The sequence below is a fragment of the Arvicola amphibius genome, chromosome 1 (genome assembly GCF_903992535.2).
Source record: "Arvicola amphibius chromosome 1, mArvAmp1.2, whole genome shotgun sequence".
Taxonomy (NCBI): Eukaryota; Metazoa; Chordata; class Mammalia; order Rodentia; family Cricetidae; genus Arvicola; species Arvicola amphibius.
In genome coordinates this window covers 106,663,949-106,679,655 of record NC_052047.1, presented here as the reverse complement: position 1 = coordinate 106,679,655, position 15,707 = coordinate 106,663,949, and the positions used below count along the sequence as shown (strand labels likewise).

The following is a 15,707-nucleotide window of genomic DNA, read 5'->3' as shown; positions in this document are numbered from 1 at the left end:
AAGTAACCTGAACTGACCATTTCCTGTCACCAGATTGGTACCTGGTCCAACTCTCATGAGAGAGGTGTCATCCAGCCACTGATGGAGGCAAATACAGAGAATCAGATCCAGACATCAGGCAGAGTTGGCAAATCTTGCTGAAGAGAAGAAAGGAGTTGTAGGAATGGGGAGGCTCAAGGACACCATGCAAAGGTTCACACAATCAACTAATCTGGGCTCACACAGACTCATAGAGACTGAACTGGCAACCAAGGAGCCTGCATGGGGCTGATCTAGGCAATCTGCATATATGTTAGAGTTGCTTAGCTTGGTCCTCTTGTGAAACTTCTAACAGTGGAAACAGGGACTGTCTCCAACTTTTTTACTGGTTTTGGGACCCTACTCCTCATACTGGTTAGCCTTGCCCAGCCTTAATACATGGGGTGGTGCTTAGTCTTACTACAACTTGATAAGCAATGGTAAACCTACCATTTCCTGGATGGAGACAGAAGGGGCAAGATTGGGGTGGGAGAGCAGGGAATGAGGGAAAGAGACTGGGAAGGGAGGATGGGTGGGAGGAGACTATGGCTGGGAAATAAAAGAAACAGATGAATAAAAAAGCCAAATTATAAGAAAGTCAACTTTATTCATTTTGAGGTTTATATCATGATGTTATTGGATACATCATTAGATAGTAAAATGATGATGATAATGAAACCGATACTGTTATCACAGGGCTACTCTAATTTAAAAATTATATTTACATCTTTGTGGGAGCAGGCACAAGTGAGGCCCTAAGACAACTTGCCTAAGTCATTCATTTTCTTACATCATGTGAGTCCTGGTAATCAAACTCAGTTCCTCAGGCTTGGCCATGTGTCATCTTCACCCACTAAGCCATCCCACTGGCCCCTTTCCCTTAGCGTCTTCTTAGAATAAACTTTGTTCCATTTGTCCACATTTATAGAGCCACATCAATACAGTATTTAAAGGATATATACATTGTTTACTTTTTAACAAGGAATGCTAAAAAATTCACACACAAGTTTTTATTCAAAACCTTTGTTTGGGTTATGATCAAAGTATATTGACACTTAGTACTTACTGTGTCTTGTGGCAATTGTATTTGTTTAATTTCCTGGGAAAATACAAAATTTTGTTCACATTTCTAGAACAGTATAGAAGGATCCTCATGTCCATGAGAAAGAAAATGCTCTCTGATTTCTTGTGCACTCATCTTAGGAAGTATTTGGTCAGCTGTTGTGGTTCTTTGGGATTATGCTCACTATTTAGTGACAACATTTTATCAGTTGGTTTTTAGAGGATGGTATTTACATGTCTTTTTAGGAAAACTTATATTCAAGACACTTTTTTTAGTAAAAAACTCACAAGCAGCAAATGGTAGAAGTAACTCATGTCTTTTCCCAAAAATTGAATTAAATACAGGGGATGAGCTCTCCAACTTAAAAGGGTAATTGGCAAATATCTCTGCCAATATATTCAAAATTATCTGTATTTTGAATACAAAATTAATTATATTCTAGCCAGGAACAAACTGAGATGTGTATCCTGCAAGTTCTTCCCTTGGGTTCTTGAACAAAAATAGCATCATTATGTTTCTCTTTATGCTAAAGATTTTCAACTCCTGGAGACTTGAAGTAATATTGTGATTTTTTTGTTGTTGTTCTTCTGAATTTTAGTTGATTCCTGATGTTAAATCAAGCCTCCTATAGTGTCCATAGCATTTTCTTCTACTGCTTGTCATCATGGGAGAATATAAAGGGTAATTGTGCAGAAAGTTAAAAAGGAGAATCTCTCACTTGTGGTTACCTTTCAGATCCAGGCGAATCACTCTGTCTAAGTCTTGTCTGAGTTCTTTGTTCTTGAGTGCATACACCACGGGGTTCAGAGCAGGGGGAATAGCATTGTGCAGCACATTCAGTAGAACCGGGATGAGGGGAACTTTCATTTTTGTACTGTGAGTGATGGAAAGGACAACAATGACAGTGTAGAAGAAAAGGATTAGGATGAGGTGAGAGGTACAGGTACTTAAGGCCTTAGATGCCGCTTCTGCAGAGTTCAGCTTCAGCACAGACCGAAGAATCAAAGCATATGAAATCATAATCAAACCCAGGTCACCTCCCATGATTGTCCAAGCCAGGATCAGCTGGTTGACGCTGTTGATTTTCCTGTCATCACAGGACAGGCCAGTGACCCCCAAGTTAGAGCACAGGCAGTGCTCAATTTGATTCTGGGAACAGTAACTTCTCTGAGCAGCCAACACAGGAACTGACTTGGGAGTCCCACAGTTTCTGAGGACCATAAACACAGTTGCTTTGACAACAAAAGATTCGGTAACTATTGAAGGGTACCTCAGTGGTTTGCAAATCACTACATACCTATCTATAGCCATGAAGACAAAGATACCTGATTCCATGGCAACAAAGCAATGGATGGTGTACATCTGAGCAAAACACTCTAGGAGGCTGATAGTCTTAGCATTGAACCATAAGATGGCTAAAATGTTAGGCATGATGGTGGTTGCTAAGCCCATGTCTACTATAGCCAGAATGCCCAGGAAATGATACATAGGCTGGTGTAGTGACACTTTCTGGTAGATTATGGTAATGATAAATGTGTTGGCTATGAGAGCTAAGACATAGATCAAAGCCAGGGGCAGAGAAAGCCAGTGCTGCCAGCTGTGGATGCCTGGAAATCCCATCAGAATAAACTCAGACACTTGGAACCTAGAGCTGCTGGAATTGGTCAGATCCTGGAACATCTCTTGCTAAGAAGAAAAAAAGGTTAAAGTTTTTAGTTTAGATTAGCAATGGGACATCAGAAAGGAGTTTAAGACAGATCATTATATTTAGGAGGATCTGGCATCTTCATGATTCTCATCCTTCTGCTTTTATTAGTCAGATACCTGGTTTAGCCAGAGATATGATGAAATAAGATCATCTCTGGTAGGTGGAACTTCCTCTTTGTTAACTCAACCTTTAAGTTCCGTAATAAAGACTGTGTTTATGCTATCTCCATACAGACACATGGGATATTACAGACAATCAGTACCTTGTTCATCATCATCCTTTACATTATGATATATAAGGATATATATGGATATTTTATTCATACAGTTAATTTTGAATGATAAGATTATGTATATTTTATATAAATAATTAAATTTTGCTGAGACAATGGATTGGGCCTATTTATACTAAAGAAACTGATTTAGAAATATGTTAATGTCCTCTCTAAACCTACATACTCTCTAGACATACAATTAGAAATTAGTATAATTTAAAGGCCTGTGATGTCTAAATTCTGTTGATTATGTTTATAAATAGCTTGTTCTATCTGTAACAATTATTTTGGCTCTTGGAACAGTCCATGCAGACATACTATAATTCATTGAATACAATTGAAAAAAATATGTAGAAAAATGTCTTTATCTCGGAACATTAGATAGATAGATAGATAGATAGATAGATAGATAGATAGATAGATAGATAGATGATAGATAGATAGATAGATAGATGATAGATAGATAGATAGGTACACACATACATACATACACACACACAACACACACACACAAACACACACATACACACACACACTTTGGAAATATGGGTGCCACTGTAGCCATCCTGGTGTAACATAATCCTACTGGGAATCTCACACTGAAGTACCAATGCTAATTTCAACCCTCCAACCCTCCAACCTTTAGGAAAGGTCACCTTCATCCTTGTCAGATCTAATGGGAAGATGCCTGGAGCATTTGTTAAGATTATTCCTTAGACTAAACTTGCAGACATCACAAGAGGCTACTTAATGCTGTGTAGGGTGGTGGGAAAACCTAATATATCAGATTTCTTGCTGGACACTGCTCAAGGTAACTTTTTTTGCAAGAAGGAAAGAACTACAAGACAAGCCTGTTTTTGAAGGTGGTCTCTGAGACCTCTTCCCAAGTCATGATAAAACCCTAGAACCATAAAGAATTAGGTAGAAATGCTTGTGAGGCTGGTCTGCAAGACCTCTTCCCAAGTCACAGTAAAACCCTAGAACCATACAGGATTAGGCAGAAATGCTTGTGAGGCTGGTCTCCAAGACCTCTTCCCAAGTCATCATAAATCCTTAGGACCATACAGGTTTAGACAGAAATGACAAATGCATCAAACTCTGGAGGCATTGATAATTGCTTTCACAGAGGAAAAGACAAATGCCCTTGTGCCTGAGCCATGACTGGTCTTGGATAGCCCATCATTCTCTTAGGTTGCTTATTTCCTGCAACCCTCTGTTCTCTGAGTGCTCTCACCCCTACCACTCCATCAAATCTACCTACAGCTTTACATTCCTCAACAAAACTCATCTCTCTTCTTTGAGAAGATAAATAACTACCCTTAAAGGTTGTTATAAGATGAAATTAGAAAAATGACAAACTAATGGGACTCTACCTGTTTTGTCATTTTAATATAATGGGAGTATGAAACTCTGTTATTATACTAAAACACCCATAAAATAATAAAACTTTTAATGTACATATTTAATTTGTATTTATATTTTAAAAATTGAATAAGGTATGATAGTCCTACTGATGTCAAGCAATGTTTACAAATGAATAATTAATGACCTAAGTAGTCAACAAAACGAAGAAATATAACAAAAATTTAAAGACTATTAAATTCTTGTCTATATAGAACTTTATTGAAAACATGAAGATATCTACCAGCAAACATAAAAAATTTAAAGTATACCGCTTAAGTAAGGATAAATAATTTTGGGGTTTTTGTTTTGTTTTGTTTTGTTTCTTTGAGACAAAGTTTCTCTGTAGCTTTAGTGCCTGTCCTGGAACTAGCTCTTGTAGATCAGGCTGGCCTTGAACTCACAGAGATCCACCTGCCTCTGCCTCCTGAGTGCTGGGATTAAAGGCATGTGCCACCACCACCCGGCTAAATAAGGATAAGTAAAAATTTCAATAAAAGTTCTGTTATAGAATAGAGAAATCGTAAAAAGCTCTATAGTAGTAAAAAAAAAAAACACCAAGAAAAACAAAAACAAAAACTGTTTGTATAGTCCCATCAGTTATTTACAGTCTAATAGAAGGGCTGGTGAGATGACCCATCAGGTAAAGGCACTTGCCCAGAAAGAAGCCCAACAACCTGAGTTTGATCCCTGGGACTCCCATGTTTGAAGGAGAGAACTAACTCTCACAAATGGTCCCTTGAGCTGCTCTATACCATTGCCATGGCAGGTATGTGCCCACATGTACACACACACAGACACACACATACACACACACACACACACACACACACACACAGACAGAGGGAAGGGGAGAGAAAGGGGGAAGAAAATAAATAAATGTAATAATTTGTTTAAAGTTAGAGACCTCATATATGAGCATATTTCACATTCGCAATATTTAAAATACAGATATGTAAGAGATATATATGCAAAAAATCCCATGTGCACAATATCCCTAAAACTATTTTGGAAAACACCAACCATACAAATCATTAAAATACACTGCAAACATTAATGAAAGTATATCAGTGTCAGTCAAATGTGAGGAACCAAAGGCAAGAACAGTTGGGTGATGCTCACTTTTAGGTATCATAGATCAAATATTTGATATAGAGAAATTAAGGGGGGAAAGGAAAAGGGGAAAAAACTAAACAGAGTAGTTACATCACTTTTCTGTCCTGAAGCTAGAGACCAAGTATGAGATAATTAGAGCTTGTGCTATTAAATTGCTTTATCTCTATGTTCAACAGTTTTTTTTTCTTTTTTCTTTTTTTTTTTTTTTTTTTTTTTTTTTTTTTTTTTTTTTTTTTTTTTTTTTTTTTTTTTTTTTTTGGTTTTTCAAGACAGGGTTTCTCTGCAGCTTTTTTAGAGCCTGTCCTGGAACTAGCTCTTGTAGACCAGGCTGGCCTTGAACTCACAGAGATCCGCCTGCCTCTGCCTCCCGAGTGCTGGGATTAAAGGCGTGCGCCACCACTGCCCGGCTTATGTTCAACAGTTTTACACAAGCAAAATAATAGGGCATGCTGAATGTGCCTTCTTCAGCTTGTTAGCCCACAGTGTAAATAAAACAGTGGAGAACCTAATTATCACAGTCTGTGAGCTGGTTCTCAGTTGCTGCTGGAATCCACTTTGCTAATAAACCAGTCTATACAAGGTCCTACAATTTTCACCGTAGACAAGGAAATTAATGCTGATTTTTGACATAAAAAGTCTTTCCTTTTAGGTAAAAATCGTCACCACATTCCTTCAGTCAGGCTTATAGATTTTTATTTCATGAATGTACCACTTTAGAAGCATTTGTTCTTATTGGTTAGTATTCAACCTTACATTTAATTTTTTCTTTTCAAAAATTTCATTAATATAACAAAGAACTGAGATGACTCAGTGGTGAAGAGCACCATATAGTCTTCTAGAGAACATGAGTCTGATCCCCCAGCACCTACATGACTCACAATCATGTGAAACTCCAGTTCCAGGAGATTTAATGCCTTCTTGTGTCCTCCACAGGCATTGTATGCACATGCTGCATAGACGTATATGCAGTCATACATGTTACATACACAAAACAAAATAATAAAGTAAAGAGCAAAACTTATCAAAATAAATCTAAGAATAAATATCTACACAGAGACATACATTTATTAGAACATATGTACATTATAGCTGATTATTGTGCAATTAAGACACACTTTGAATTGAATAGTTATCATATTTACTACAATGTAACATGCATATTAGAAAGGATACATGTTAAAATATAAGTTTATTAACAGAGTGAATACATTTTGTAGCTAAGAAATGCATTCAACAGCTGTGGTGTTACCTTGTCATCATTTTTCCTTTCTTTTCTCCACAATGTAGCAAGAATATTAGCAACTAAGACTGTAAATCAATCTTATCTTTTAAATCTACTTTTTAGTTATATAAATCCAAAAAATTCTACATAATAAAACAGTGAAATAGATAAACTTCTTGCCTATAAAACTGCCACAATATGGACTGGAGAATTGGCTAAGTGAGGTAAGAGTGCTTGTTGTTTCTGCAGAGAACCCTGGGTTGGTTTCTAGCACCCACACAGTGGCTTATAACCATCCATAACTCCAGTTCCAGGGAATCTAGGCACACATGGTATACAAACACACATGTATTAAAAATACTCATACACATAAAATAAAATAAGTCTAAAAAACATCTCAAAGAAAGGAATCTTTGCTTCTTCCTCTTTCCCGAAGAATAAGCAGATAGACTTTTAGGATTTCATAAAACAATGGCAAGTAGGAAAATTGGGAGGAATGTGAGTAGCCCTAACCTAGGAAGGGAAGTTATATACCAAAGAGGCTATATGCTATATTCTGAAGCAATTATTACTCAACATGCAAGATAAATGTCCTGCTTATTTCTATTGCATTTCCCTCACAGTTATAAATGTAATAGGTAGTACGGGGCTTAATAATATACAAGTAATTTTGGTCTCTTCAATGTGATTTTAAATCTCTCAAATAAAAGATGCATTGTGATAGTAAATAACAGAGTGTTAACTATGAAGCAATTTATAAGTTTCCCACACAGATGTAAAATGCTTCAGCACTAGATTATTTTCTGAAACAAAGAGTCATTACTCTATGAGTAAGAAGGTCTATGGATGCAACAGGTTTAAACATAAATATCATTTATAAAAAGACAAATTTGCAAGGATCTACTATCTGTACTTACTCAAGCCCCACCAATGGTTAGTTTGTGTTCTTACTTGCCTACCCTGAAACTTGAAAAACATTTTCTTTTCTCAACATTAATAGTTAGATTCTCTTTCTGAAAAGCAGTGAGAGCAAGTAAGAAGCAACAGTACTCTGAATATATGGGGACCTCATCACCAGATACTTCTTTTTTTTTTTCCTCTGGTAATGTAACATGACTTGTACTGTTTCCAATAATTCCATTTGTTTAGAGAAAAGATCAATATTCATATTCCCTATGAAAGGCTACTCTGAATTACCATTCTAGAAATTAGTAAATAAACATTGCACACGGAAAATTAATGTCTTTTAGCTGAATGATTAAAATCAAATCTATTGTTCCGAGAATGGATGCTCTAGTCAGTTAGTATATGCACAAAGCCACTGTAAACTTGAGCAAAGCTTTTCTGCTTACCCTGTGCAATGCCTACTGTCTGGATATCAAAACAGAGAGCCGAGTGCAGTCTGGTCCAAGAAGACAGTCTTGTTCGAAAACCATCTGATGCTGTTCTATATGTGTGTGCATCTCTTAACATCTCTGTCCCTTGACAGCTGCACATTTCAACTGACTTAGCCTTAAAGAGAAAATCCAATATTTTATTTAGAAACTTTAGAGCTCAAAATGACTGTATAAAGATCAGTACACCCTGCATAGAAGGACTGAGAGTGGGGATTTCCATTATTACCACTTGTATGATGCTCATAAACAACTGAATGTTTTCATATTCATTCTCAATAGGTACACATGCATGTGTGTGACTTTGTATACCCATGGGAAAGGCAAGGTATCTGAATTAAAAGCCATAATTAATATCATTTCACAGATGTTCTTTCTGCAAAGGGAATACATATTTTTATTTTACATAAAAAGTCCTAGACTCATACACTATTATGTTTTCCTTAGTTCATAGATGGTTTCACGTATCTATTTTAATGAATCATATTACTCATTGAGTGTTTAGTAATGTCTAAGCCAGACTAATAACTTTGAGAAAACTACTAGATAACATGACTTGTGATTTTTCAAAAAATTTATTTTTGCTGAATGTGATGGTCCATACTTTTAATCCCAATACTCAGAAAACAGAGGAGACTAAAGCTCTCAGAGTTTGTGGCCAGCCTGGTTTATACAGCAAGTTTGAGTCTAGCCAGGACCACAAAAGTGAGATTCTATTTCAAAAAATAATTATTCTGAGTGATATTGAGAATAAATATTAAGACACTATACAGATTTTTCAAGGATGTTGCCTATTATGCCCTTAAGATTAATAAGTACAGGGGCTGGAGAGATGGCTCAGCAGTTAAGAGCATTGCCTGCTCTTCCAAAGGTCCTGAGTTCAATTCCCAGCAACCACATGGTGGCTCACAACCATCTGTAATGAGGTCTGGTGCCCTCGTCTGGCCTGCAGAAGAATATTGTATACAAAATAAATAAATAAATAAATAAATAAATAAATAAATAATAAATAAATAAATAAATAAATAATATTAAGAAAAAGATTAATAAGTACAACCAAACATCCTAGTTTTGAAAAAGTAAAAATGATGTGTGTTTTCTCAGTTTTAGTCTACTTTGACATTCATCTTAAACACCTTGTATAAGCCTTGTTTTAGCTCTTTGTTCTTGAGTGCATACACCATGATGTTCAGAGTAGGGGGATAACATTGTGCATCACGTTCAGCATAAACAGGATGAGGGGAACTTTTATTTTTGCAGTATGAGTGATGGAAAGGGTAATAATGAGAGTATAGAAGAAAAGGATTAGGATGAGGTGAGAGGTTCAGGGACTTAAGACCTTAGATGCCACTTCTGCAGAGTTTAGCTTCAGCATATATGGAAGAATTAAAGCATATGAAATTATAATCAAACCCAGGTCAACTCCCATGATTGTCCAAGCCAGGTTGTCCAGACCAGGTGGTTAAAGCCATTGATTTTCCTGCAATCAAAAGACAGGCTAGTGACCCCAAAGTTAGTACAAAAATAGTGGTTGATTTGATTCTGGGAACAGTAATTTCCCTGAGCAGCCAACACAGGAACTGACTTGGGAGCCACACAATTTCTGTGGACTATAAGCAAAGTTGCTTTGACCAGAAAAGATTCAGTAACTATTGAAGTGTACTTCAGTGGTTGGCAAATTGCTACATACCCATCTATACCCATGCAGACAAAGATGCCTGACTCCATGGCAACAAAAAGTGGACCGTGTATATCTGAGCAAAGCATTCAATGAAACTGATGGTCTTAGCATTGAACCACAAGATGACTAAAGTCTTCGGCATGATGGTAATTACCAGGCCCATGTCCACAATAGCCAGGATGCCTACACAATACCTAGGCTGGCACAGTGATGCCTCTTGGAAAATGACAATCACAATAAGTGTGTTGGCAATGAGATCCAAAGCATAGAGCCAAGCCAGAGGCAGGGAGAGCCAGTGCTGCCAGCTAAGGATACCTGGAACTCCCATTAGAATGAACTCAGATAACTGGAACCTAGAGCTATTGGAATCTCTGAGAATTTGGAACATGTCTTGCTAATAAAAAAATGCCCCCATTCTATTCCTGGTTATCTCTGTGACAGGGTTGGATGCAGACATACCCAGGGTATGAAACTGTGGATAAATTATGTCTTCATGCTTCCATCCTGTTGTCACCAACACTAATTATTATCATGATGTAAGAACTTGCTTAGATGGCACGTTATATTTTTAATTCATCAAATAACCAGAAATTCTATGGATCATGCTTTCCTTCTATTTCCCAATTAAGAAATAGAAAATGAGATGAAATTATAACTTTGTTTATGATCTTCTGTGCATAGTGGAAATAGCTGGATATCACATTGTGATGGCTGTATTTGAGTTGACTAATGGTTTCTCTGGAGACCTAAAATATGACCCCAAGGGAGACTTTAATGTACAAATTTTTCTTTGCTACAATCTTAGATTGCAGTGTGTTTTAGAACAGAAATCTTTCTACATTTCTACTTATATATGACAAAATTTTTATTAATAGTATGTATATATGGACATGATTAATCAAATACATATTTATCTCATTATGGTAAATAGACTAGAGTGTGCAATATGAATATAATAATTAAATTTTGTTTGTTTTTATTTTGGGTTTGCTGTGAGTTGAATTTAGGGCCTCCTACATGCTGGATACTCTACTACTGATTCATATCCAAATCAGTTAACCATTAAAATATTTGTTAGATGATGCACTTTCACAAATTGACACACATCCATTTTTGTGAAACTAGACACATTATAACAAGATGAATGCAGCCAACACAAGCCTTTAATCCCAGCACTCAGAAGGCAGAGGCAGGCAGATCTCTGTGAGTTTGAGGCCAGCTTGGTCTACAAGAGCTAGTTCCAGGACAGACTCCAAAGCTACAGAGAAACCTTGTCAAAAAAATCAAAAACAAAACAGCAAATGAATGCACTTGTGTAAGCAGCACCCACACTCCTCCACAGCCAGTTTTCTCTTTCCTCCTTGCCAAAGGGAGCCAAGATCTTAAATGCTAATATTGCAACCAATTTTGCCTTTTTATGCAAAGACTATTTAAAAAAATCAATGAAATAAACTAAACAGAATTTTAGATTTATTTTTAACTTGAAAACTGTCACAAATCATTATTTATTTAAAGAAAAAACTCTTTTTTCATTTCATATACCAATCCCAGTTCCCTCTCCCTCCTCTCCTCCTATTCCCTCTACCTATCCCCATCAACCCCCCATCCATTCCTCAGAGAGGATAAAGCACATTGTTTTGGGGAAGGTCCAAGGCCCTCCCTACTATATCTAGGCTGAGCAAAGTATCCATCCAAAGAGAACAGGTTCCCTAAAAGCCAATACAAGCAGTAGGGATAAGTCCTAATGCTACCCCAGCCATACAACCGTCACCCACATTAAGAGGGACTGGTTTGGACCTATGCTGGTTTCTTCCCTGTCCAGCTAAAGTTGGTAAGTTTCCATTAGCTCAGGTAAACTGTTTCAGTGGTCTTGACTTCTTTGCTCATATTCTCACTCCTACTTTTCAATTGTACATTGGGTGCTCAGTCCAGTGCTCCAATGTGTGTTCTGTCTCTGTTTCCATCAGTTGTTGAATGAAGATTTTATGGTGACATTTAAGATATTCATCAATCTGACTACAGGGCAAGGCCAGTTCAGGCACCATCTCCTCTACTGCTTAGGGTTTTATCTGGGGTCATCTTTGTGAATTACTGGGAAATTCTCTAGTGCCAGGTTTCTTGCTAGCCCCATAATGGCTCCCTCAATCAAAATATCTCTTTCCTTTGCTCTTATTTCTGTTCTTCCTCCAACTCGACCATCACATTTCCTTATGTTTTCCTCACCCCTCCCCTCCTCTTCCCCTTCTACCCTCCCTTCTTCCCTCACCCCCTTGCTCCCAATTTTGTCAGGTAATCTTCTCTATTTTCCCTTCCTAGGTGGATCTATGTATATTTCTCTTAGGGTTCACCTTGTTATTTAGCTTCTCTAAAATCATGAACTATAGGCTCAATATCCTTTACTTTACAGCTAGTATCTACTTATGAGTGAGTACATACCATGTTCATCTTTCTGGGACGGAGTTACCTCACTCAGGATAGTTTTATCTAGTTTTATCAATTTGCAGGTGAATTTCAAGATGTCATTGTTTTTTTACAACCGAGTAGCATTCCAATATGTAAATGCACCACATTTTCTTTATCCATTCTCCAATTGAGGGATATCTTGGTTGTTTTGAGTTTCTGGCTATTACAAATAATGCTGCTATGAACATAGTTGTGGAGATGTCCTTGTAGTAGGATTGAGCATCTTTCAGGTATGTGCCCAAGAGTAGTATTGCTGGGTCCCAATTTTCTGAGATACCACCATACTGATTTCCAGAGTGGTTGTACAAGTTTGCATCCCATCAGCAATGGATGAGTGTTCCCTTTACACCACATCTTCTCCAGCAAAAACTATGATTGCTGATTTTGTTTTTAGCCATTCTGACTTGTGTAAGTTGGTATCTCGCAGTTGTTTTAATTTGCATTTCCCTGATGACTAAGAAAGCTGAACATTTCCTTAAGTGTCTTTCAGCCATTTGAGATTCTTCTGTTGAGAATTCTCTGTTTTGTTCTGTACTCCATTTTTTAATTAGATTATTTGGAATTTTGATGTCTAATTCCTTTTGTTCATTATATACTTTGGAAATCAGCCCTCTGTTTGATGTGTGGGGCTGGTGAAGATCTTTTCCCATTCATTAGCTACCTTTTTGTCTCATTGATTGTGTCCTTTGCTTTACAGAAGCTTCTTAGTTTCAGGAGTTCTCATTTATTTATTTATTGTTGATCTCAGTGTCTGTGCGCTGCTGCTGTTATATTTAGGAAGTAGTCTCCTGTGTCCATGTGTTGAAGGCTATTTCCCAATTTCTCTTCTATCAGGTTTAGCATGGTCGGATTTATATTGAGGTCTTTAATCTGTTTGGACTTGAGTTTTGTGCCTAGAGATAGATATGGATCTATTTTCATTCTTCTACATGTTGACATCCAGTTATGCCAGCACCATTTTTGAAGATTCCATTGTAAGATTTTATAATGTATAATTATAAAATTGTATAATTTTAGCTTCTTTGTCAAAAGTTGGGTGTTCATAGGTGTGTAGATTAATAACTGGGTTTTCCATTAATAACTGGGATTCTATTCCATAGGTCAGCCTGTCTGTTTTAATGCCAATACTAAGTAGTTTTCATTACTGTAGCTCCATAATAGAACTTGATGCCATGGATAGTGATGCCTCTGGAAGTTTCTTTATTGTAAAGGACTGTTTTGATTATCCTGGGGTTTTTGTTTTTCCATATGAAGTTGATTATTGTTCTTTTAAGGTCTATGAAAAATTGTGTTGGGATTTTGATGGGGATTGTATTCAATCTATAGATTGCTTTTGGTAGGATTGCCATTTTTATTATGTTGATCCTTCCTATCCAAGAGCATGGGAGATCTTTCCATTTTCTGGTATCTTCTATTTGTTTCTTCAAAAACTTAATGTCTTCCACTTGTTTGGTTACAGTTACTCTAAGATATTTTATGCTATTTGTGGCTATTGTGAAAGGTTATATTTCTTTGATTTCTTTCTCAGCCAATTTATCATCTGTGTAAAGGAAGGCTACTTATTTTTTTTAGTTAATCTTGTATCTTGCTATATTACTGAAGGTGTTTGTGAGTTGTAGAAGTTTGTTGGTAGACTTTTTGGGGTCACTTATGCAAACTATCATATCATCAGCAAATAGTTAAGAACACTTAAGGAAATGCTCAACATCCTTAGCCATCAGAGAAATGCAAATGAAAACAACTCTGAGATTCCATCTTACACCTGTAAGAATGGCCAAGAACAAAAATACTGATGACAACTTATTCTGCAGAAGATGTGGTAAAAAGGGAAGGTTCATGCATTGCTTGTGCAAATGTAAGCAGGTACAATCCCCTTGGATGTCAGTATGGTGATTTCTCAGAAAATTAGAAAACAACCTACATCAAGACACAACAATACCACTTTTGGGTATACACACAAAGGATGCTCAATTGTGCCACAAGGACATGTGCTCAAGTATGTTCATAGAAGCATTGTTTGTCCTAGCCAGAACCTAAATGCCCTTTGACCAAAGAATGGATAAGGAAAATGTGGTACATTTATACAATGAAGTACTAGACAATAGAAAAAAATAACATCTTGAAATTTATGGGCAAATGGATGGATCTAGAAAACATCATATTGAGTGAGGTAACCCAGACCCAGAAAGACAAATATAATATGTACTCACTCATAAGTGGTTTTTAGACATAAAGCAAAGAAAATCCAGCCTATACTTCACAACCTCAGAGAATCTAGACAACAAAGAGGACCCTAAGAGAGACATACATGGATCTAATTTAGATGGGAAATAGAAAAAGACAAGATCTCCTGAGTTAACTGGGAGCATGGGGACCTTGGAAGAAGGTTGAAGGGGAGGAGAGAAGAAGAGAGGGAAGCAGATAAAAATATATAGATTAATAAAAACAATTTAAATTAAAAATACAATAAAAAAAGAAAAGGTAACACTATGGGATGAGAAGTAGACAGAGATTTCCATCCTACTGTTTCCTGTAATATATGATTTCATTTGGACTATGCACATGTCTGTTTGTGAGTATACTGTTGGGGCCATTTTGTAACGTGAGGGCCTGCTTGTTGGGGTTTCTGACCCACCTAGTACTCCACAGCCAGCAAGCCCCAAAGAAAATCACACAGAGATCTCCATAAGTTATAAGCTGATTGAGCCATTAGCTCAGTTTTCTTATTAGCTCTTATGACTTATATTAAACCATTATTCTGATCTATTTTAGCCATATGACTAGATATTTTTTTCAGCTGGCAGGTCACATCCTGCTTCCTTGGTGATCTGCTCAGGACTGGGAGGAATCAATTTCCTCCTTCCCACAATTCTCCTGTTCTCGTTGCATCATTTCTACTTCCTGTCTGGTTTTCCCGCCTATACTTCCTGCCTGACCAATCAGCATTTATTTAAAACCTGATTGACAGATTACAGGCAATTCTCCCACACCAATATCTGTATAATGAAGGTAATGAGAATAAATGTGCTATTTTACATAACAATCATGGTATTAAAGTAATTTCAGCATTCTGTTAAAGGTCTGTGAGTTATGTATTAAAATAGTAACTATTTGAATCATTCACATACAAAGTCTCATTTTTTAGTTCACTTTGTATCTATTTGAAATAATATGGAGCCCTGAGAACTCTACAAGTGAGACTAAAAATTTGAAAAAAGCATTAGATAACATTGGATCTGATTTTCATAAGCTTACTTATTTTCAAAGGGATTGACAATAAACATTATTACACTTAGAAGTTGAGCCAAAGTTTAATAAATTAGATATGCTTGGATTTGAAATGTCTAAAGTAGAAATGGCAATGGTG

At 36.7% G+C, this 15,707-nt stretch overlaps 1 protein-coding gene and 1 pseudogene across 1 annotated transcript; both read right to left on the bottom strand.

Annotated features, from left to right (window-relative positions):
• Nucleotides 1–1,795: 1,795 nt before the first annotated feature.
• On the bottom strand, nt 1,796–2,761 carry LOC119821205 (putative olfactory receptor 56B2). Its single transcript, XM_038340142.1, has one exon. The coding sequence runs from the start codon at nt 2,759–2,761 to the stop codon at nt 1,796–1,798; it is 966 nt and encodes a 321-aa protein (XP_038196070.1).
• A 6,541-nt stretch (nt 2,762–9,302) lies between these two features.
• Nucleotides 9,303–10,265, bottom strand: LOC119821049 (annotated as a pseudogene).
• Between the last annotated feature and the right edge of the window lie 5,442 nt (nt 10,266–15,707).